Source organism: Mercenaria mercenaria, chromosome 12, assembly GCF_021730395.1.
Source record: "Mercenaria mercenaria strain notata chromosome 12, MADL_Memer_1, whole genome shotgun sequence".
Taxonomy (NCBI): Eukaryota; Metazoa; Mollusca; class Bivalvia; order Venerida; family Veneridae; genus Mercenaria; species Mercenaria mercenaria.
This window is the reverse complement of record NC_069372.1, coordinates 746,857-772,038: the sequence shown is the minus strand read 5'-3', so window position 1 is coordinate 772,038 and position 25,182 is coordinate 746,857. Positions and strand designations below refer to the sequence as shown.

Sequence of the window (25,182 nt, the reverse complement as noted above, 5' to 3'; positions counted from 1 at the left end):
ACCAAATATCAAAGCCCTAGGCCTTGTGGTTTTGGACAAGAAGATTTTTAAAGTTTTTCATTTCGGTTGCCATGGCAACCAGAGTTCTGTACATAATTCAATTCTTTGAATAATTTTTAAAGAAGACCATCCAAGGATCATCCCTGTGAAGTTTCATCAAAATTGGCTTGGTGGTTTAGGAGGGGATGTTGTTTAAAGGAAAGTGTGGACGGACAGTGAGTGACCACAATAGCTCACTCTGAGCCTTTGGCTCAGGTGAGCTAAAAATATATATGGCATTGACTTGAAACTTGGAAAATAGACAGGTGGTGATGAGACAATGTGTAGAATACAACTTTGAATTTTGCTTTTCCTCCTCAGATACAACCCTTTGAACGCATATATCCCCACTAGGTTGAGCACTTGTTCATTAATGTTCAAATTATTGCCCTAGGATCAGAAATGCCCCTGGGTATGCTATAGGTAAGAAACTTTGAAAATCTTCACTGAATCCATAAGAGCTAAAGCCTTGATATTTGGCTTGTGATATCAGGGTTTGACTCTACCATAAATATTCAAATTATTGCCCTATGGTCAAAAATGGCCACGCCCCTGGGTGTGACATGTATATATTACACTATATGCTTATATATATAAGATTCTTTGAAAATCTTCTCAGACTCAAGAATAGCTTTGATATTTAGCAGGTGATAATATGAAGATTCGACTCTCTACCATAATTTTTCAAATAATTGCCCTAATATAATGTCATAAACGGCCCTGCTTGTCATGTGTAATTTACTATTAATAGGCTTATTTACAATATACTTTGAATATCTTCTAAGAATTCATAATAGCTACAGCTTTGATATTCGGTATTTGATATTGACTGTCTACCTTAGTTGTTCAAATTAATGCCCTATGTTAATTTTGAGGATCATAGGTCAAAGCATTCTGAAGTTAATAAGCAGAAAAGACACAATAATGGATGTACAGCATTGAAAAAACACTACAGTTGTAAATAAAAAGTTTTAATAAAATAGGTCTATCTAATTGTGAACAACTGTAAATTAGATAACATTTCTGTCACTTTAATTTTGATTGTCAAAAAGGAACAACCTTTCATTGTTCCAAACAATTCAGACTACAATTTAGAAAAAAATGCAGGTAAGTGTTCATGACTGTTTCAATTTAATATAGTCTAAGATTAGATTCTTTTGAAGCAAAAACAGCAATATAGCAAAGTACCAGCTGACTTGATTTGTGAGAGGTAATGAAATTTTACAACACCCGTCTTATCTAAGGTGGCATTATATTCCGTAAAATTTCCCAAGGGGTGTATCTTTTATACTTTATTAAGAAAGTATATACATTTTTGTAAAGATATTCTAAATCTCTCTCTTTTTTTTTTTAAGAAGGCTTAAAGCTAGGAGAAACTCGTTACCAAAAACTTTAAACTGTATTTTATACAGTAACTCCTGCTTGAGAGAACAGTGTTACAGTGTTCTAAACAAGATTTGTTTTGGTTTTATGACTGTTCAGGGGTAAAACCTTCTGTCAGAGCACATTCTAGTATACAGGAATGACATTCAATTTGACGACTGATAAGTAAGTTCTTTGACACGTTTGCCAGGTTACCACAACAAAAACTGCAGCAAAAGACCTGGGGACAAAGAGTCGCCCCTAGCTATAAACCCTGTTCAAAATCTGATTATATGAATAGCAGTAAATTTAAACATTTTGGATGCGTTGGATTAATTTTGTTTTATTTAACCAAATTAGAATACTTCTCCAAAAATGTATATATTTATATTCTTTTTTCATTAATTCTATAAAGACAAAAATCTTACAGATAAAGATTTTAGTGAAAGTAAAATTCATGAAATGTTATATGTCGCCTTAAGCAGAACTTTGTTCTGTAAAAATATTTAATGAACTTTAAGATTCCCAAAGATTTGAAAAAATAAAGATACCGATTCAAAAGTGCAGTGAAAGTTTTTACTGCTGCCATACAGCACTTCAGAACTGCTCAGTGCTGTGGTGAAAGGTTATAAAAGTCTGTAAGAAGATACATTTGAGCACAGAACTCAATCAAGCAAAATGGTGGCAGACTCTAGTGACAGTATACATGAAAAATTCTATCTAATCTACAGCATTCATGTTTTTCTTTTCATCAATATGTATACCTTTAGTAACAACACATGAACATTGTGAAGAGAACAGCACAATTGAATGAACACACTCGGTGGTTAACATGTAAAACATAGTATATAACAAGAGTTGTTTGTAAAACACATATGCCCCCAACGATGGTGTGTCCAGTTTTCAGTTAGCACTAAGGACTGGACCCCTTAAACAACAAGGGTCATCTACTGAACACAGGCAATCATCCTATGAAGTTTGAAGGCAGTAGATAAAAGTGTCCAGAAGTTACTGAGCAGAAACCGTTTTCAGTCTCAAGGTTGCTGCAACCTTGACCTTTGATTTACTGACCCTAAATACAATAAGGGTCGTCTACTGACCACAGTCAATCATCCAATGAAGTCTGACAACTGTATGCAAAACGTTCTTTACTAACTGAGCTGAAACCTTTTTCAGTCTCAAGGTCACTGTGACCTTAAAAACACCGACTCCTAAAACACTGGGGGGGGGGGGGGTGTTGGGGGGAAGGGTCATCTACTGACCACAATCATCCTACGATTTTTGACAACTGTAGGCCAAAGTGTTCTTTTGTTATGGAGCAGAAACTTTTTCAGTGTTCAGGTTAACGTGACCTTGACCTTTGAACTACTGACCCTGAAAACAAAATGGGCCATCTACTGACCACAGGCAATTATCCTATGAAGTTTGAAAAATGTTGGCCAAAGCATTTTTTAGTCATTGAAAGGAAATGGTTTTCAGTCTTGATGCCATTGTGACCTTGACCTTTGAACTACTGACCCTGAAAACAAAATGGGCCATCTACAGACCATAGGCAATTATCCTACAAAGTTTGACAAATCTTGGCCAAAGCATTCTTTTGTTATTGGAAGGAAATTGTTTTCAGTTTCTTGGTCACTACAACCTTGACATATGATCTACTAACCCCAAAATTGACAACTGTATGCAAAAGCATTCTGTTGCTATTGAGCGAAAGATTCTCAGTCTCAATGTCATTGTGTTCTTGACCTTTGACTCCTAAAAGATTAGCAACAATCAATCATGTATGAAGTTATGCAAGACAAAGCATTCCTAGTTATTAATCTGAAACTAAATGGCCTACTGACAAACAACTGAGCACAACAATATACCACCTCTTCTTTGAAGGTAGGAATAATTATAATTATTATGCAAATTTGAGATAATGAAGGTAAACATCAACGTATTAAAACTACTTGTTCACAGATGGGATAAAAGTTTGGCCTACAGTTTCTGATTTGAAGATTTCTAAAGTCTCCACAGTAAATACATGTTAATTGGAAATATGACAGGACCTCTTGGTGCTGTTTTGATAAAATGGAAACTTTTGACAGACTTCGTAGGTCATGGAAAAAAAAAAAAAAAAACATTGAAAAGAAACATGCTTGAAATAATTTCAAAACTCCTACTTGCAGTTTCAGACAGAAAGACAATTTTTTCAACTTTTCACAGAAAAAAAGTCAACCCTGACATTACCAATTTCAATGGCTTGACAAAACTCAAGAAAAACTTGAAGAAAATCAACAAAGAAGTATTTCTTTTTTAAACTTCTGCCAATCGTTTCAAACTTTAAGATTTTGAGTTCATCCCCTGTTTGCCTGGCAAATGGTGTAGTGCATGAAACCTTGAATAACTTCGCTAAAGGATAATGGCAGGAACATTCATGTGAAGTTTGCTTGAAACTGGCCAAGGAGGTGATTTCTTCTGAACCAAAATGTTCATGCACACAATGATGGATGCCAGATATGGCCAATTTCCGTCCTCTTTACCATGGACCACAGGTGAATTTATTACTATGGAAACTTTCTTATTATACCTAACATGAGCTCAGTTAACAATGTGAACAAGTGTCTTAAAAAAACTGCATGTTACATATACACATAATACACACTTGGTGATTGTGGTAGAAAGTTATAACACATATACTGAAATCATGCAAATCTCTAATAAAAATGTAATTTTTATAATGAAATTAGAAATTTATCATAATTATGATGCATTGTGAAAATGAAATATACATTTGTAATGGGATACGTACTATCAGATGAAATATTTCAAAATAACAATGAAATGCATAATTTATTTTATTGACTTTTACAGTAGAAATTTATGTTTCCCTGCAGTGAAACAATATTTTCTGTATTTTCCCAAATGTTCATACTTTTTAAAATTAGACAAGCTAATAAATGCATCTGAATAGAACAATAAACTATTCCTTGGCTGTGAAAGAGTCAAAATCTATATCTTATCACCAGTGCAACCTGCATTTTACTGGAAAAATATTTTAGTATACAGCTGTTTAGCTCCCTTACTCTGATAGTAACACTTCACTGAAAAATAAAGATGCCAGAAAATAACAGAGTAAAAATCTGTAGAAAAATCCAGACGAAATTCAGTATTTCTGAAAAAAGTCGAGTCAGATCACATCAAAAGATAAGAGGTAAGGGTAGATTTCTCGGAAGCACAGAGCACCAAAAACACAGCCACAGAGTCACACATTTGCATAGTAGGCCCACAACAAAAAGAAGCTGTAATGGAAAAATATTTCAGACGGGTTGCTTCAAACATCCAACAAGTACATATTAATTTATGCTAAATATAGATGGAGGAGAAGTTGAACAAGGATGAATATACAAAGGGAATGCCATGTTCCTTAATAACAGTCACACTACAACGTACACCACGATAGCGCAGACACTTGTGTACCAAAGATAAACATACAACCACGACTAACTGAATAACATAGAAAAACGAACAAGCAACACATAAAGAAACAGTAGGGCACCGTTATAGACTCACAAGCATACAAATGCACCCACACAAGTAGAAAAAAAAAACAATCGTGTACCGTCCTAGGATTCCAGTTGCCAAAACAAAGGGGAGCCACGAAAACATACTCAAAGTAAAGGGGGAGGGGATGCAAAACACATGAGATGGGGACTTCCCAGCTTTTAATGGGTTGAAGAATACCCCAGGTATCCTTTCAGCCAATAATTCAGGCACAAGTGGGCATACTGATATCACCATCGACCTTCTGCAGGCTAGCTGGATGGCATCCTCAAATGAACTCTTTATTTCAAAAAAATCTGTGAGAGCTTTCATCCCTTTTAAAGAAATGCATATCTGTTAAGTAAGAGGTAAAAAGGTATTTTATTAAAAAGCAACATAAAAATCCATTGTTTTCTAAAAGAAGAAGAAAATTATACTTTACAAAAGTATTTAAAAATGTTCATTTATGTACATATAACGTATTTTAAAACACTATCAATAGCTAACAAAATGTTCTTTTAAAATAATGGAAAGAAGTAATTCAGATGCAGTTAACAATAATCCAACAAAATCAATACATTTATATTATTACCAAATGATCTGGTAAGTGAAAATAATATAACTGATTAAAAGATTTTGTCTACAGTGGTAGATCAATCAGCCACTATTTACAATGTGACTTTTACAGTCAGAAACATTTTGCCCTAAACACTCAGAAAGTTTTTATTTATAAGCTTTCCACAGAGTGACAGATCTGCTATTTCCTTCAAAGAGCCAGACAGAAGACACCTAAGGTGTGAACTCTCCCGGTGATGTGATGGTTGTGTTAGGGCTGCCAGTTGGACTCGGAGGTCTCACATTCTTGAACTTGTTATACAGAGCTCTATGTAGAGGTTCCAAAGGAACTGTACGCTGCTGGTCATTCCTAGATACAGCTGGTGTTCCACCCGGTGACCTAGACAAAACAAAACATGAGAACCAAGATATATCTTCTCAACTATCTCAAGATAGCAAAGTGAGTCAATGGTGCAGTGGTTAGCAGGTTGGACTACAATGTCAGAGGTCCTGGTTCGATTCCCTGTCGCAACTGATATCCAGACTAATATTCAGTGCTGGGTGATTTACTTAAATTGGTACTGTTTCCAGCAGTATCGGCCTAGGCTGGATGCTGGGGAGGTAAATATGAGCCTGCCGTGGGCTCCACTGAAATACATGTAAGTTGTTCCATCCATTTCCAGGTGTGGACTTCGTCAACTACCAGGGCTCCAGATAATTTTTTTGACCTGTGAGTATTTACTCAGCATATTTTTTGCGAATTAGTAAAATGCTAAAATCTGAAACTGACTAGGAGTAATTTTACTCTGAAAATTTATGAATGTAAAGAAAACAGTTTTATAACATATTTATTGGGTACATAACACCCATGAATTTGTTTGCAGTTCAGTTTCAATTAAATATTCAAGTTTTTGCTTCTTTTTTCTCCCTTGGCTTGCTTTGGCTTCACCAGGAATAATGTATTACATCTATCTATTTATGTCCCTGGCTTCACACTCGCTACTGAATCCAATATTCAATATATACACCTTAAGCTATGTTTTAGGGATCATTTTTGTTGTTTTAAAAATGCATAGAGTGTTTGTTCACTTTTACATTCATAGAAAGAGACATTTTTGTTGTTTACTCCACACTGGAAGTTGATATTTTAAATCGACACCGCTTTAAAATACACTACCGTACCTCCTGTATTAATTCCAAACTATTTTCTTTACGCACACATTGAGTGTATCATCCAGTTGAGCCGCACCATGAGAAAACCAACATAGTGCATTTGCGACCAGCATGGATCCAGACCAGAGTGTGTGGATGTGCAGGCACTCTGTCTGGATCCAAGCTGGCCGCAAATGCAATATGTTGGTTTTTTCATGGTGTGGCTCAGTTTAACCTAGGTTTATTGAGTACCATTCAACGCATGTGTACGTTCAATGTGGGAGAATTAATGCCTACCGTGCTCTGTTACATAACACATCCAGACGATTCAGATTTTGTTTACGCTAGTATAAGGTCATAGTGTGTTTCTATAATTTCATATACGTTTTTATACGCTTAAAAATTATCAGACATGCGTATATGCATTAATTCAAAGCTTAATTTACCCTAATACGCATCTTATCTGGAGCCCTGAACTACCCACACGTTAAACAAGAAATTTTACTTTACTTTTCGTAGTAAATTAACCTCCCTGAGCACCAATATACAACAATTACATTCTGCTCTTCCCAGGGACGTTTGCTCAAAGGAGGTTATACTGCATTAAATTAATATTAAACGTGATACACTTCAGATTCAGGCGATTTAGAATATCAAATTCTGCCCAACACTCGCTGAATTACTTTGTATTTATATCAAACCTGCCTGCCTCTTTATTACCAGACTCAATGTAATGGCAAAAACTGATACAAAACACAAACATTAATACACCTATATATAATTTCACCATTAAAGAAGTTCTAATAACAAGAGCTGTCAGTGGACAGCGCGCTCAACTATTCTCAGTGCTTGATAGTATAATATAAGCTATGGGTAAAACTTTAACATTACAATAAGCATATTCTAAGTCGAAAAGGGGCCATAATTCAGTCAAAATGCTTGATAGAGTTGCCTCCTCCTTTTTACAGACTGGGGTCATGATGGTAAACAAGTATGCAAAATATGAAAGCAATATCTCAATGGACTTTGAAAATATTTGGGGTGGTACACAAACTTTAGCATTATTCTAAGTCGAAAAGGGGCCATAATTCAGTCAAAATGCTTGATAGAGTTGCCTCCTCCTTTTTACAGACTGGGGTCATGATGGCAGGGCTCTCGCGAGTGGGCGACTTGAGCGAAATAGGCGCTCTAGAACTTCAAACTTCGCTCAAATCTATCCTCAAAGCGAAATGCAAGTCGCCCGATTTTCTTTGATTTCCGCACTCGCTAATTAGTGCTACCCGGACTGTTGACAATTTGCACGGTGTCATATCGAGTGCCGAATACACAAACACACACCGGTAGCATAATTTAAGCTCCGCCTACTTCAGGTACTTGCGAGATTTTCCCGAGAAGTGTGAAAGCGAATCAAATTATCCGATACACCTCGTTGATTGTGTTCAGCCAATTAGCGTCGCGTTTACGTCTGACACTTCGGTTTTAATTGTCAACATGTTTGAGTGCAAAAAGCAAGTTTTTTTTAAAGAAACTGCTGATTAACCATGCGATTAATTGGAATTTGGTACACAATTATTTGTTATCTATGATAAAAGAACGACATGTAATGTATTAACTATGTTTAAATTGACTTCCATCGATGAATTTATTTGAATATGTATTTCTAGATTACACAGTTTACTTTCAGTTTTATTCGAGTGAGATACTGACATTCCTCGGTGAATGACTCGGTGTTAATAATAAACACTTCATACAAGATATAACCAAAATTCGGCGGGTTACATTTACAGAATCGGCTTGAATTTTGAAAACGACTTTTTTCAGAATTTTTTAACGAAACAATAACCACTGTATGGGAAATGATCTAACTAAGAAAATGAATGGTCACATCAATACTTTTTATCAAGAACATTACAGCCACCTTTCGAGTCACTCAACATCATTGCGGTAGGAAAAGTCTTCCCACTTCTCCCTAAAGTCTCCCCACTTCTCCCTAAATCAGCTTGAGGGAGAAGTGACTTCTCCCAAAAAATTGGACCTAGCTAGACCCCTGGATGGTAAACAAGTATCCAAAATATGAAAGCAATATCTCAATGGACTTTGAAAATATTTGGGGTGGTACGCAAACTTTAACATTATTCTAAGTCGAAAAGGGGCCATAATTCAGTCAAAATGCTTGATAGAGTTGCCTCCTCCTTTTTACAGACTGGGGTCATGACGGTAAACAAGTATCCAAAATATGAAAGCAATATCCCAATGGACTTTGAAAATATTTGGGGTGGTACGCAAACTTTAACATTTATTCTAAGTCGAAAAGGGGCCATAATTCAGTCAAAATGCTTGATATAGTTGCCTCCTCCTTTTTACAGACTGGGGTCATGATGGTAAACAAGTATGCAAAATATGAAAGCAATATCTCAATGGACTTTGAAAATATTTGGGGTGGTACGCAAACTTTAACATTTTGTGTGACGCTAACGCTCACGCCGGGGCGACTAGGATAGCTCCCCTATTCTTCGAATAGTCAAGCTAAAAAGATAAGACAGAAATAGAAGTCCTAAAAGTAAAAGATAAGACAAGAAGTCATACTTGTTTTCATTCACACATTTGAGTCTCTTCCAAGGATTAGACGATATCAGTTCTTGGTGAAGACTTGTCAAGGAACAGTCCAGTTGAGGCGTTGATCCAAGGATACTGAAATATAGGAATTTGATAAACAACTAACATCCCTTATCTATTATAAATTAGTGTTCCTAAACTCTGCATAATGATAAGCACTACTTTGTTGTCATATGAATCAGATGTAAATGGAAACTCCTCTAGACATGTAAGTATTCTAAGAAATCTCCACAGACACCATTCTCCCCACTCAAGGAATTAATCTAACATTTCCAAAATACTGTGATTTTTTTAAAGTACATTTTGCTAAAACCATTTGAAGTCCTTTTATCAGTCCTAATTATCAATTAACCCTTACCCTGCCAAATTTCTAAAATGGCCTGGTCCATCATTTAATTTGGGCCATACCATTTATTATTCAAAGGTGTGTTCACTGAAAATTTACTGACTGAATAGCAAACAGCGCAGACCATGATTAACCTGCACAGATGTGCAGGCTGATCTTGGTCTGCACTGGTCACAAAGGCAGAATCACTTGCCGCCAGCAGGCTAAAGGTTAATTAAACTAGTGTATAATCATTTATACTTACTCATCAGATTCTTGCTTGCCAGGTGTCTTTGTCTGAAAAATCATGCTCAGTATGTTTAAAAACATGGGTTAGGCCTAAAAAAAAAATTTTTGTTTCAGGTATCCCAACCTACCCTAAATTTTTGGCCTGACCCTAAATGTTTTTAGAATTTTTTTTCAATTTTTTAACAAAACGTTACAAAACTGCACTTTTTATGCTTTAAACATGGTCAGTGATGTTAGAAATCAACTTACTGATGCTCTAAAGGCATAACCCCCTTATTTGTATTCACTTTTTGACCCAAAATTATTTCCGAAAAGTCCCAATAAAAATTTTTTTTTTAAATTTACCGACCTACCCTAATTTTTTTTAACATGTTACCTGAAACAAACAACTTTTTTGTTAGGCCTTATAGTATGTATACTAGAAATCTAATTGTATGCATTTCAGCACTGCAGTAGGTAGATGCAACTTTGGTTCTAAGCAGCAATGTTCTACCTGATTTTATAAATACTGAATGATCAATAATAAAGTGTTTAAAGACAATTGTTTCATTAAATAAATCATAGAAGCACCTGCCTCAGTAATGCACTTGTTATATATAATTTTTACATACCGTACATACTGAGTTGTAGTTCTTGGCAACAACATCAATCTGGTTTGAACAGACAATTGTCGATTTTGTTTTGTATTTGCTGGGTTTAACATCGCACCTACATAATAATAGGTTATATGGTGGAGGAAGACCCCAGGTGCCCCTCAGGGCATTATTTCATCACAGGCAGGCACCCGGGTAAAACCACCGACCTTCAGTATGCCATATGGATGGCTTCCTCACATGAAGAATTCAATGCACCAAGTGTGGGTCGAACCCACATCGGTGAGGGGCAAGTGATTTGAAGTCAACGACTTTAACCACTCCACCACAGAGGCCCCAACAATTATTGGTAATTTGGATAACTGGCCATCAATACTTTCTCACTTTTGTTTTATTTTTTCAGACTAATTTGAATAAAAATGTAGTTTGTCAATTTATAACAACATAAATGAATATTTTTTTTTTTTTTTTTTGGTTGGATTTAACGTCGCACCGACACATGATAGGTCATATGGCGACTTTCCAGCTTTTTAATGGTGGAGGAAGACCCCAGGTGCCCCTCCGTGCATTATTTCATCACGAGCGGACACCTGGGTAGAACCACCGACCTTCCGTAAGCCAGCTGGATGGCTTCCTCACATGAAGAATTCATCGCCCTGAGCGAGGCTCGAACCCACATCGATGAGGGGCAAGTGATTTGAAGTCAGCGACATTAACCACTCGGCCACGGAGGCCCCCAAATGAATATTGGGCACTGTCAACACAGCTTTCTGCTTTTGTTACATTTTGAAGTCGGGCTGATCCTATCTGAAGTTCTCCTAGCATTGTGTTTACCTGATTGAGTCTGTTTTGAATAGGTGTAAGCGGTTTTCTTGGCTGTATTTTCATCTTTTGTGTGGTTCCCTCTACAAATGGTGGGACTGGAGGAGGGGGTGGGGGTGCTGGCGGTACACCATTTAAGCCCTTCACCATCTTCCTAGATGGAGTTGCATTGGGATCATTAGCTTTACGTAATCTCTTCTCTTCCAAACGCTTTGATGTTCTACGTCCTTTGGTTTCTGAAAAAACAGACTTGGGTTTTTTTTAGCTCACCTGTCACAAAGTGACAAGGTGAGCTTTTGTGATCGCGCAACGTCCGTCGTCCGTCCGTCAGTCAGTCCGTGCGTGCGTAAACTTTTGCTTGTGACCACTCTAGACGTCACATTTTTCATGGGATCTTTATGAAAATTGGTCAGAATGTTCACCTTGATGATATCTAGATCAAGTTCAAAAGTGGGTCAGGTGGCCTCAAAAACTAGGTCAGTAGGTCAAATAATAGAAAAACCTTGTGACCTCTCTAGAGGCCATATATTTCATAAGATATTCATGAAAATTGGTCAGAATGTTCATCTTGATGATATCTAGGTCAAGTTCAAAAGTGGGTCACGTGGCCTCAAAAACTAGGTCAGTAGGTCAAATAATAGAAAAACCTTGTGACCTCTCTAGAGGCCATATTTTTCATGGGATCTGTATGAAAGTTGGTCTGAATGTTCATCTTGATGATATCTAGGTCAAGTTCGAAAGTGGGTCAAGTGAGGTCAAAAACCAGGTCAGTAGATCTAAAAATAGAAAAACCTTGTGACCTCTCTAGAGGCCATACTTGTGAATGGATCTTCATAAAAATTGGTCAGAATGTTCACCTTGATGATACCTAGGTCAAGTTCATAACTGGGTCACGTGCGGTCAAAAACTAGGTCAGTAGGTCTAAAAATAGAAAAACCTTGTGACCTCTCTAGAGGCCAAATATTTCATGAGATCTTCATGAAAATTGGTCAGAATGTTCATCTTGATAATATCTAGGTCAAGTTTGAAAGTGGGTCAAGTGCCCTCAAAAACTAGGTCAGTAGGTCAAATAATAGAAAAACCTTGTGACCTCTTTAGAGGCCATATTTTTCATGGGATCTGTATGGAAGTTGGTCTGAATGTTCATCTTGATGATATCTAGGTCAAGTTCGAAAGTAGGGCATGTGCCATCAAAAACTAGGTCAGTAGGTCAAATAATAGAAAAACCTTGTGACCTCTCTAAAGGCTATAATTTTCATGGGATCTGTATGAAAGTTGGTCTGAATGTTCATCTTGATGATATCTAGGTCAAGTTCGAAACAGGGTCATGTGCGGTCAAAAACTAGGTCAGTAGGTCTAAAAATAGAAAAACCTTGTGACCTCTCTAGAGGCCATACTTTTGAATGGATCTCCATAAAAATTGGTCAGAATGTTCATCTTGATGATATCTAGGTCAAGTTCGAAAGTGGATCACGTGCCATCAAAATGTAGGTCAGTAGGTCAAATAATGAAAAAACGTTGTGACCTCTCTAGAGGCCATATTTTTCATGGGATCTGTATGAAAGTTGGTCTGAATGTTTATCTTGATGATATATAGGTCAAGCTTGAAACTGGGTCAACTGTGATCAAAAACTAGGTCAGTAGGTCTTAAAATAGAAAAACCTTGTGACCTCTCAAGAGGCCATACCCTTGAATGGATCTTCATGAAAATTGGTCAGAATGTTCAACTTGATGATATCTAGGTCAAGTTTGAAACTGGGTCACGTGCCATCAAAAACTAGGCCAGTAGGTCAAATAATAAAAAAACCTTGTGACCTCTCTAGAGGCCATACTTTTCATGGGATCTGTATGAAAGTTGGTCTGAATGTTCACCTTGATGATATCTAGGTCAGGTTTGAAACTGGGTCAACTGCGGTCAAAAACTAGGCCAGTAGGTATAAAAATAGAAAAACCTTGTGACCTCTCTAGAGGCCATATTTTTCATGAGATCTTCATGAAAATTAGTGAGAATGTTCACCTTGATGATATCTAGATAAAGTTCAAAACAGGGTCACGTACCTTCTTAAACTAGGTAAATAGGTCAAATAATAGAAAAACCTTGTGACCTCTCTAGAGACCATATTTTTCAATGGATCTTCATGAAAATTGGTCAGAATTTTTATCTTGATAATATCTAGGTCAAGTTCAAAACTGGGTCACATGAGCTCAAAAACTAGGTCACTATGTCAAATAATAGAAAAAATGATGTCATACTCAAAACTGGGTCATGTGGGAAGAGGTGAGCGATTCAGGACCATCATGGTCCTCTTGTTTTCTTCAAAGTTTCCATTTTTTGGCTTTCTCAAGTTTTGTTGAGAAGCAGTTATGAGAAAATATTATATACCCTTCTCAAATGCGCTCATTTGATTGGTCGAAATGAGTGCACGCGCCGGTCCGAAAAAAGCGATATTGACTTGCAAAAGTGATAATGACTTGTAATATCACTTTTTCTTATATGTATGAAATATGGGCCAGTCAAATGAATGCATTTGAGAAGGGCATATAATATAACAATTATAGACTTATGTTTCGGTCAATATGTGTTTTTTATGGACCTATAAAATGATCATTTTATAGGTCCGTAAAAACACATATTGACCTCATCATAAGTCAATAACTGTATATAAAAATTTACTATAAGTACTGTTAGGTTTAATGTCACACCGACACAGTTATAGATCATATAGCTAATTTCCAGCTTTAAATGATGGAGGATGACCACTGGTGCCCCTCTGAGTATTATTTCATCACAAGCAGGCACCTGGTTAAAAGCACAGACCTTCCGTAAGTCGTCTAGATGGCTTCATCCCATGAAATAATTCTTTACCCAAAATAAGGTTTCAAAACCAAGAGCTATTTTAATTACTGGCAGCCAAAAAGTGAATAGACTGGTAACACTTAAGTCTGGTAAGACAGACAGAATGGCAGGTATAAATTCTGGTAAGAAAGACTGAGATACCTAAAGAGTAATCAAAAGCTTTCTGCATGTTGTTTTTAAGATCCTGAAGATGTCTGTCCCTCTCTGTCTCTGTAACCCTCACAAGAGGACTGTTCTCTCCATGGATCATATCATATACCCTCACCTGTAACCATGGTAACACAATGATAACAAGCATGTGCAAAATTCTCAAAAGCAAATATTTTCTTTTCAAGTTGTCAAATTTACGAAAAAACATATACTACAGGACCTTTACTCACTGAAGTTTAAAATTCTGAGACTTCGACAAAGACTTTAAAATGCTAAATTTTCGTTTTATTATTCTTTATCAAATAGGCAAAGACTGCAAGAAAACTTTGTAGGAATCTTCATTCTACAGCTAACAATTACTCTGCAAAATTTCAAAAGTTTGAATTTGCTATTAACAAGGCAGTCTGAAAGACTGCTATATCCCCCGCCCCTGTTATGGATAGTGAAACGGTTGATGGTATTGGGTGGAAGCATTGACGTTGTTAGTATATTTTATAGTCCATGTATGACGACATCAATGAATTTGAAAATCCTTCAAGGGGTTTAGGAGATACAGAGCGGACACAAAATGGAAGGCTCAAACCTTTGACCTTAAATTGTGACCGTGACCTTGAGCGGACATGGCTGACTCACGAGTTCTGCACATCATCTTGATGAGGCGATCATTTGAACAAAGTTTCATGAAAATCCTTCAAGGAGTTTCGGAGATACAGAGCAGACACAAAATGGAAGGCTCAAACCTTTGACCTTGAATTGTGACCTTGAGCCAACATGGCTGACTCATGAGTTCTGCACAATCATCGTCTTGATGAGGTGATCATTTGAACCAAGTTTCATGAAAATCCTTCAAGGGGTTTAGGAGATACAGAGCAGCCACAAAATGTTACGGACGGATGGAAGACGGAAGGATGGAGACCATTCCTATAATCCCCCCAACACTCGTGGCGGGGGATTAACAAAGTTACAGCGATATGAAATGATATTATAAACAACTGTTTATATGGTAACAAGATTTATTTTTAAATGAATTTTGATAATGAAATCAAAACCAACAAGATTTAAATTACCTTCATGAATGACAATAAACCACCAGTTTCTAAATCTTGTCTTTTCTTTTTCTTAAGGAGATTTGTAAATTCATCTTTATGCACGTCTAGGTAGCCCATTAAATCCTGAAAAGTTGAAAATGTTCAGTTTCATCAATATGAAGAGGGAAACATAATAAAACTTTATTCTAACACAATCCACAGCAATTGCTATATAAACATATAGCGAAATCGCCTATACATGAATCTACAATAAAATATGGCTGGCTGTTACATTTCACCCCCTATGATTGTGACATTAGAGATTCTACTTCAGTTCTATTACATACGAATTATTTCAGGGCCAAACGGTTGAAAACAGCATTTCAAAAAAATAAATATGATAAAAATTCATACTGACATATGTGTAGGACCGCAAAACACGTTTTGATCTCTACGAACGAATTCAATTAGCTCAATTATGATTCAGCGGTGACGTCATAAATGTATGACATAAAGTATGACGTCATAATGATGTGACGTCATATAAAAGTTAAGTTTGTCACTCGTAACACAGGGTCAAATCGCCTAATTTGATGATTCTATTCATAATTAGTTTGCGAGCTGTTAGATTATTTATTTATAATACTTCTCAAAATTCTGATAAAAAAGAAAAAATATCTATACGTTCCATTAACTGTGCAACACTTTCTAAACATAGGGGGTAAATTGTAACAGCATATGACCCGAAAGACGTATTACGCTGAAAATGTAGTACTGTAAAATACGAATTACTTGCGTTGTTAGAATCGAAATAATAAATATGTTCCAATAATTTTATCACTTAATAAAACATGGGCAGTCGTTTGGATGCGAATAATTAAATCACTCGTGCTACGCACTCGTGATTTAATTATTACGCATCCAAACTCCTGCCCATATTTTATTAAGTGATAAAATATAGGAACAGATTTATTATTTCTTAAATAAAAAGTCATTTAAGGAGGTAGGATACCTTGTTACAAGGGTAAATTCAAATTAGTTGAACCGCAGTATGTTTTTGTATTTCGTGTAATATGAAGTTTTAACTGCTACAATCTCAATTTCGTTTGTCTCTGTCCCTTCAAGTTCAATTTTTATCCAGGTTTGAAGAACATGACCCTCCAAAGGTATTTCATATTGAAAGAAGTAGGAAAATACGGATATTTAACACTTTTCAGTGTATTTTAGTTTCATTGATATCCGTAGAAGTCTGCATAATTGATAATTTTACTGGTATGCACGTTATCTTTCTAATATAAGCTTAAAATGTATATGTCGCGGGGCTCGTGTTTCCATGGTAACGCATTTTCTCTCATTTTTAAACAACTATGTATAAAAATAGGGGTTTTCGACGGCTTCAGTGCCATTCTGTTAATGACCAACATGAAATATTTGGGTAATTTTATTAGCAAAATACCAAGCACTTTACATGGTACCCTATTTTTCTTAAATTTTAAAGTAACCATGGCAACAGAGATGTTTAAAATAGCTTATATCTTGCTGTTTGTCGTAATTTCTTTAAAAAAATATTGAATAAGATTATCTTTCTAGTTGATGTAGCTTTAAAACATATTATTTCTAACGTAGGTTACATTTTCGTGTTATTTGCATTTATTCAAACAAATTTCACAGCTTAGAATACGTACAGCAGTACCCCTCGTCTGCCATTTTTCATGGAAAAATCGTTCAGCGTGCTAATATTATTCTCATGGATATTGTTGAAATGAAAATAAAAAGCCGAAGCTGTGTTTCTTAAATAATCCAGTGTCAACGCTTTTGAATTTTACATTTAGATACATAGGTCACGGGCTTCGTTTCCATGGTAACATTAATTCAATTCAAGAAACCACAATTTTCTACTGAAATTTGAACAATTTTAGATCTTAGTTTTAGTATGTAAGTAACAAATTATCAATGGAACCTGAAAAATAGGTATTACAAATCAAACTGCTAGACTTTTTATTTGAAAATGGCCGTAACAAGTAACCTTTCATCCAACATTATTCCAAATAACATTGGTTGCCCTCATCCATTTTCTTACATTCCGCATAACATTCCAATATAACTACATAAAAGAAGCAAAATATTGATTATTATTCAGAGCAAAAGACTCTTAAAAAATATTTCAGCAAATAATGGTTATTTGAAAATAGTTAAAATAAAGAAAATGTACAGAATTACGTACTTTCTAGATAAAAGCTATTAATTTTGCGCGGTAACTGACACGTAACGTCATGGCGTCAATGACGTCATTTTAAGGCAACATTGTTTTGAAGCGTTTCTGCGGCAATTTATTCATTATTTCTGCATTATTAAACCATAAAGCATCAGATCGAAGACAAGTTCATGATTTGTTTTCAGAAGAATGAATATACAAACACATTTAGTTTGTCATAAACGTCGTCGTAAATCGTCACGTTAGCTTCCGGTTGGACATGCGCACATACAAATATGAAGGTAACCTACCTCCTTAAGTCAATCTGTAAGTCTGTTCAATAACTGCATTACTTGCTTAAGTTTACAAAGATTTTAGGTAAGAACAGTGCAAGCTATATATTTGTCCTTTTGTGCAAAAGTAATGCAAAAAATCATAACAACTGCAATCATATTCATCATATAAAGTGGCTCATTCCCTTTTCTTTAGCATTTTTTAAAGCTTTGCAAGCATTTTGGCAGGGCCCATATTAGGCAGAGAAAATCTCATCTTAACAACTAAGAAAGGGGAAAAATCATGTCAAATTAAAAACCATACTCTTCATACATTAGTTTCACTTGAAAAAAAAATTGCGTAAAAGCCTTGTGTTTTAAATGGTATGATTTGCATAATTATGTAGATCTTAAAATTTTGGTTGGAATATATGTATTTTCTCTGTAGAGGTTATTTTTGTAAACAAGAGGGTCATGATGACCCTGGATCGCTCACCTAAGTAATATGAGCTACATGTTTCAAATGCCAAACTGATGATTTTTAGAAATTTTTTGGAAGATTTTCCGATGTACAATCAAGTAACCCCTGGGGCGGGGCCAATTTTACCCCGGGGGTCATGATTTGAACAAAGTTTGTAGAAGTCTACTAGGCAATGTTACACATCAAATATCAAAGATCTAGGCCTTCTGGTTTATTTTTAGCAAATTTATGAAGATTTCCCTATGTACAATCAAGTAACCCCTGGGGCTGGGTCACTTTGACCCTGGGGGGGTCAAGATTTGAACAAATTTTGTAGAGGTCCACTAGGCAATGCTACATGTCAAATATCTAAGCTCTAGGCCTTCTGGTTTATTTTTAGAAAATTTTGAAGATTTTTCAATGTACAATCAAGTAACCCCATGGGGCGGGGTCAATTTGACCCCTGGGGTCATGATTTGAACAAATTTTGTAGAAGTCTACTAGGCGATGCTATTATGTCAAATATCTAAGACCTAGGCCTTCTGGTTTATTTTTAGAAAAATTTTGAAGATTTTCCTATGTAAAATCAAGTGACCCCTGGGGCGGGGTCAATTTTGATCCCGGGGGTCATGATTTGAAAAAATTTTGTAGAGGTCCACTAGGCAATGCTACATGTTAAATATCTAAGCTCTAGGCCGTCTGGTTTATTTTTAGAAAATTTTTGAAGATTTTCCTATGTAAAATCAAGTAACCCCTGAGGCGGGGTCAATTTTGATCCCGGGGTCATGATTTGAATTACTTTAGTAGAGGTCCACTAGGCAATGCTACATGTCAAATATCAAAGCTCTAGGGCTTCTGGTTTATGAGAAGAAGATTTTTTAAGATTTTCCTATGTAAAATCATATGACCCCTCGGGTGGGGTCAATTTTGACCCCTTATTTAAACAAATTTGGTAGAGGTCCACTAGGCAATGCTTCACACCAAATATCTAAGCTCTAGGGCTTCTGGTTTTTGAGAAGAAGATTTTTAAAGTTTTTCCTTCGGTTGCCATGGCAACCAGAGTTCTCCATGGAATTCAATTCTTTGAACAATTTTTGTAGAGCTTCACCCAAGGAACATTCCTGTGAAGTTTGGATGAAATTGGCCTAGCGGTTTATGAGTAAAAGTTTAAGTAAAAGTTTACGGACGGACAACAGACGCCAGACGGTGAGTGATCACAATAGCTCACCCTGAGCTAAAAATTGGTGAAAAACATACTTTTTTGAAGAGGAAAGCCCACTTTTTTGAGGGAGAAAACTGCCTGATGAAAATAAAATCATACCAGAATTTTTGTTGTATACTGCATTTTATAAAAGTAGGCTATAACATAAAAATCTACTGACAAAAAAGATATTTGCAAATATAAAAATAATGTATTTTTTAACAGAATAAACTGTCTTGAGACTCTTAAATTCTGAACAAAGCTAACATTTTACCTGGGTCATGTGATACTGTGACTTTGTCAATTTTTGTGGGCAGACTTATTTTCACAGATTTCACAAAATTATATCTCAACGAATGAGTGAAATTCCAGTTCATTTTATGTTCAAAATTTGAAATTCACAAATTCATATATCCCCATGAAATAGCTGTTTTGGTCAAAACTATGAACATTCATGCCCGTGAAATTAAATGATTTTACATTTATGGGTTACTTCTCAGTATGAGGCAGATATAAGTTTGCAACATTTTATACCAAACGCTGTGAAGACAAGGATATTCAAAACTATCTCCCTTACTGTGAAGACTGGTTTAAATTAAAAGGACAAAGGTGAAACAGAATCAATATTTGTATTTTACACAAAGAGCCTTTTCAGTTTCCTCTTCAGCTTGATCTTCATATTCCTCCAGAGTGACAGGTTTACAATACAGTGTTGTTGGTCGCTCTGCCTCATCAAATTCTTCACTATCCTCCACTCCTCTAATAGACACTGTCTCTGCCATAGCTGATGACATCCTTTCAAGCAATTTTTATATACAAAACTTTTAAATGTAGAAACCAAGTTATCACACCGTCAGGAAATCCAGAGTAAAATTCATACCTGTGAAGTTGAATTTATCAAAATTTTATAAATTTATCAAAGTAAATATTTCAACATAATAGACCATTTATCACAGCATTTATATGTTCTCCAAATCATTAATAACTTCAAAATACATTATCAAACGACTAAATATTAAAAGTATCGTAAATACTGCAAATAACAAATGTACAGAATTACAGCGGGCGCTTACATTCCCAACCACTTAAGGGTGATGTATCGTTGTTCAGAAAAAGGTTCACTTTTCATAGATATTTTAATTACCTTTGGTAAAACTGAACTTCAGCAATGTTTTAATGTATTTACGAACTAAATGGACCTTTTAGTTACAGGAAAATAGCAATAAATATCATAGGGCTTGGTGTTAATGTTATTCCGAACTGTGGTTTAGATTCCGAACAAATTTGATTCTAATTCCGAACATTATAAACAATAACTAACAAAGGCATATGGTTATCCTTTACTTCCTTTATAGTGGTGTCCGGTAATACCACGGGTTCCCTCGTATCGCGGTAATCTCCCTTTGCCGGAAATTCTTCGCTGAGCAGCACCGCAGTGACTTACATTTGTAAACCAGAACCATGGGACTTTTTTTACAAACCGAGGGCATGGTGCAAAACTATTGTATCTTGTTCTTTATTTATATACACTTACAATAGTTTTGCACGTAGCCCTCGAAACATTTTTTGCAAAATTCCATTGTAAATGGTATTACTTAGTTTTATCGCAACCATTCAATATCTCAAAATTTTGCATCTGCTCATCACCCCTTCCCGCCCATAAACATTTTTATTTAAATTAAACTAAATCCACCACCTGGACAGCTTCAGAAATTTCATCTGATGCATTGTTTTAATGAATGAAATTATTGCGGTCACATGATGACGCAAGTAGGCGTGTCCCGCAGCTGTCAAAATCAAATACCGTGATATTTGAGAACTATGGGATTGTTAAGTAGGTCAAATATGGCTGATATTTTATTGTGTTTTTTACACATTCTCCACTGGCTGAGAAAGAAAGATGATTTGCAAGTTATAACAGACAGTTGGTTTAAAGTTTTAATGCAGAAAACAAACTAAAGATCAGACTTTGCTGATATGTTATTTATATTCGGACCGTTAGTACTGTGATATGAGGGAACTCCATCCTAAATAACTAGCACATTCTCTGTCATAAATTGCCTGTACTTTGCGCCTGTGATAACTTTTGGCAGAATTATAGTCAGTCAGTTCCGGATCACTATGAGCCATTACTAAGCTTCAGAAATATATTTTTTTAAAGCAAATTTTTGCACAGGGAGAAAGGAAAATCATTTTGCTTTTTAAATTACCACACTCGGGTGGATGTACTCGACACAACAGAAACAGAAACAACGGTCCACACCCAGTGGGCATTCGACGTCGTAACGACATTGATACGACGTTGATAAGGACGTCGATTCAACGTTGCATTTTGGTTGAAAATGTAAGTTTTTTAGACGTCGAAGTCTGACGTCACGTTGATTCAACATCGGTTTTCTGACGTCGATTCAACGTCGGTTTTCTGACGTTGTTTAGACATCATATTATTGATATTTATAATATCGGTTTTCTTTCCAAGAAACAACATTAATCATTTCATTTTTATAAATCATTTTATTTATAATGTAACATTAAAATTCTTTTCAATCGACATCTATCGTCATGATAAATAAGGTCAACATAAATTTGTTTAGTCAGTGGAGAACTTTCTGCTTTGATTGTTGAATCTCTAACAATCACAGGGTTTTCCCTAGGAAATTTATTTTGAGGGACATCATGTCCCCCCAAATTTATTTTTCTGGAAGAAAGAGACTATTTTGGGGGGACATGTTTGGATTTGCTTGAATACTTTGATACTCTTTTGGGTTTTTAATAGTTTAAATTGATTGAAATTAACTTTTAATTAATTTGGAAAAAAATTTTTGAGGGAAAACTCATGCCCCCCTTTGCTAAGAAAAGCATGGACCTCGAAAAGTGGTAAATTTACCACCTTTTTTGGGGCTAGGGAAAACCCTGAAATCATCACAATTATCAGTTCAAACTTCATCTGAAATATATAAAATGTGAATGTTCAGTTACTTCAAAGGCATTCTGAAAGTTTAAATTTTAAACATTATATTCAACGTTAACTCTTCTATCAAGTATGTTTATAAGTTTTATTTTATAGTTAAATGTTTCTTGTTCTTACGAATTGTATGAATTTTCTTAAGCAGATAATAAATTAATTGATATGATAAGTCAAATAATTAAGAAATAATTATTGAAATACTTACTTTCTACAAGTCTAGTTGAATATTAATCCATATAGTTGCTCTAAATGTCTGCAAAACTCTCGCGAATGTATCAAATTACCATGAGAATGTGTAAACATCTCTGCGAGTTGCGTGTGTCTAACTGAGCTACATGTGTAAAGTTAGTCCAAATAACTGTACTCGAGAGCTGAATATCGTAATATTTTTTTGACTTGTCGATATCCGCCTCCAAGTACAAACCAGAAAAGGAAAAGAATGTGATAGCACTGTCCCCTTCTTTGCGTAAATAACACCCAACGGAACCCGTTGGGCGGGGATTATGTTATAATAAAGCGACGGATCAAAAAAAGAAATAGATACATAGAAAGCCTATAATTTTTCCTTTCCAATGATGTATATATTATCTAGATTCCATAAAAAAACTTTCAAACTATGGCAGTTAAAAAAATTCAGAGGTTTAAATCGCGTGTACTACATATTGGAAAATGGCCGATACAGGTAAACACTTTTACTACACGAAGCGTTTTCATTGGTCACACCTCCGACCGCCATTACATGAAAACGATTGAAACGTTAGAGATTTAAATTTTTTACAACAGAAATTCTTGATAAATATGTCCTGTTCTTATGTTTTTTATTTACTATTTATGATTTAAAACAACAGGTAAGCTGTTAGCATGGTTAGGGCTAAATAAAATCATGACTACTGATAAATGGTAATTTCAATCGACCACAGTTTCCACCACAGTTTTGATTGTTTCTGGTTGAGACCTCTATGTAGACAACGTAAAATATCAAAAATGTAAAATCGGTCTACCCGAGGTCTCATTATTTAGACTAGTGTTAAGTTCAATGCTTGGTCAGATTTCGTAACTAATGTTCCCGTTTTGATCCAGGTATATCATCTGACATCATAGTTTAAAATTGAGCCAAAATGAAATTCTTGCGCCAGACGGCCAATTTAGTTAGTTAAATGCATACTAATAACTACTCATTCCCTCGGTTACAGGTTGGATGTTTTGGTTATTTTTATTTATTCAGACAGCTACATTGTGTAAAATAAAATTGAAATTATGATTTTGTGATAAACACAAATGTGTCCATTCAAGAAACGAGTTCATCATTGAAAAATATAATTGATGTCTTTTTGCTGCGAAATATTAAAAAAATCCGACATGTATCCAACGTCACTTAAATGTCTACTACCAATGTCTGTTAGACGTCGTGGTTTCAACGTCTTTTCGACGTTGCATTTAGGTCGCCGAGGTCGCGACCTAAATCAAACCAATATCCAACGTCGATTCGACGTCTACTATTGACGTCTGTTAGACGTCGGGGTTTCAATGTCTTTTCGACGTTGCATTTAGGTCGACGATGTCGCGACCTAAATTCAACCAATATCCAACGTCGATTCGATGTTGTATGCCTGCTGGGCAACCATGAAAAAGAGTTTTAAAAGACTGATGGGTCCAACATCGGCTAAGGTGGGAATAGTCTAAAAGAATGTTAGCATTGTAAGTGTGATTAGAAAAGAACAAGATGAAGATACTGCATGTCTCAGTATCATGTATCATGATTCAAGTGTTTACACTTTGACAACAGCCTTACACGTCTATTACACATGATGGCTTATTTAATGATCTTGACATTGTATCCTTTTTGTTGTGAACTGTTATAACTTATCATGTTGTCCTAAACGTATCATTATTGGTAAATTTTTGGTTTTTAAAACATTAACATAAAATTTGTTTTTCAAAGTTACCTCGCTTTTTGACGTGTAAGTTTCGTATTACTATTCTTAACACAAAATCGAAGAAACTGCAATTTCAATTCAAGAAATGCTTGCATATTTGCTTAAATGATATCCTATCACTAGTTATAAAATTCAATGTAGACCTAGTGGCTTAATTTTGATATCATTCGAAGAAAATGCGAAACTAAGGTACCAGGTCAGGTTTATTGGTTAGAGATCACTATTTTTTTTACATCTTGTCTGTAAATTGCCAAAATCTTTGGGACAGTTTGGTAAAGCTTTTGTTGCTAATTTCTATTTCCAAAAAGGTGTTGTCCGCAATAGTTGTTCTTTTTCTATTGTTACAGAAAACAAAGTATTGAAATACTTGAACAAACTCAGTGTTAGTAAGGCCAAAGGTCTTGATGGTATTTCATCACGTTTTGTCAAAGATGGAGCATCTATTATTACTTGTCCACTTACACATGTTATTAATTTGTCTATAATACAAGGAGTTGTGCCAGATGATTTGAAAGCTGCACGCGTTGTTCTTTTATATAAAAAGAGTGTTAAAACTGAAGTAAGAAACTACAGACCTGTATCAATTTTATGTATTATTTCTAAAATATTTGAAAGAATTGTATATGACCAACTTGAAAATTATCTAAGTGAACATAATTTACTATACGAGTTTCAATCAGGTTTTAGAAGTTCTTTTTCAACAGAACCATGTTTAATACATCTGTCTGACTATATAAGGTTTAATTTAGATAAAGGTAATTATGTTGGCATGATTCTGCTTGATTTGCAAAAAGCGTTTGATACAGTTGACCATGCTATTCTTTTAGACAAACTCAAAATGGTAGGTTTTAGTCCAGATGTTATCAGATGGTTTCAA

The 25,182-nt window shown here is 35.4% G+C and overlaps 1 protein-coding gene across 1 annotated transcript; it reads right to left on the bottom strand.

The window, feature by feature from the left end:
* Positions 1–994: 994 nt before the first annotated feature.
* LOC123533877 (shootin-1-like) lies at positions 995–24,301 on the bottom strand. Its single transcript, XM_045315823.2, has 8 exons — positions 24,161–24,301; positions 20,039–20,280; positions 15,313–15,417; positions 14,237–14,360; positions 11,251–11,474; positions 9,840–9,871; positions 9,220–9,324; positions 995–5,881 (listed from the first exon to the last, which is right to left on the bottom strand). The coding sequence occupies exons 2-8, from the start codon at positions 20,192–20,194 to the stop codon at positions 5,716–5,718; spliced, it is 912 nt and encodes a 303-aa protein (XP_045171758.2). The 5' UTR covers positions 20,195–20,280; positions 24,161–24,301; the 3' UTR covers positions 995–5,715.
* Positions 24,302–25,182: the final 881 nt, after the last annotated feature.

Excerpts from the sequence above, each read along its gene's own strand:
- LOC123533877 (XM_045315823.2), bottom strand. The coding sequence starts at position 20,194 with ATGTCATCAGCTATGGCAGAGACAGTGTCTATTAGAGGAGTGGAGGAT. Across the intron at positions 15,418-20,038 it reads AAACTGAAAAGGCTCTTTGT|GATTTAATGGGCTACCTAGA; the intron begins GTAAAATACAAA and ends TCAACTTTTCAG. Across the intron at positions 5,882-9,219 it reads AAATGTGTGAATGAAAACAA|GTCACCGGGTGGAACACCAG; the intron begins GTATGACTTCTT and ends TGTTTTGTCTAG.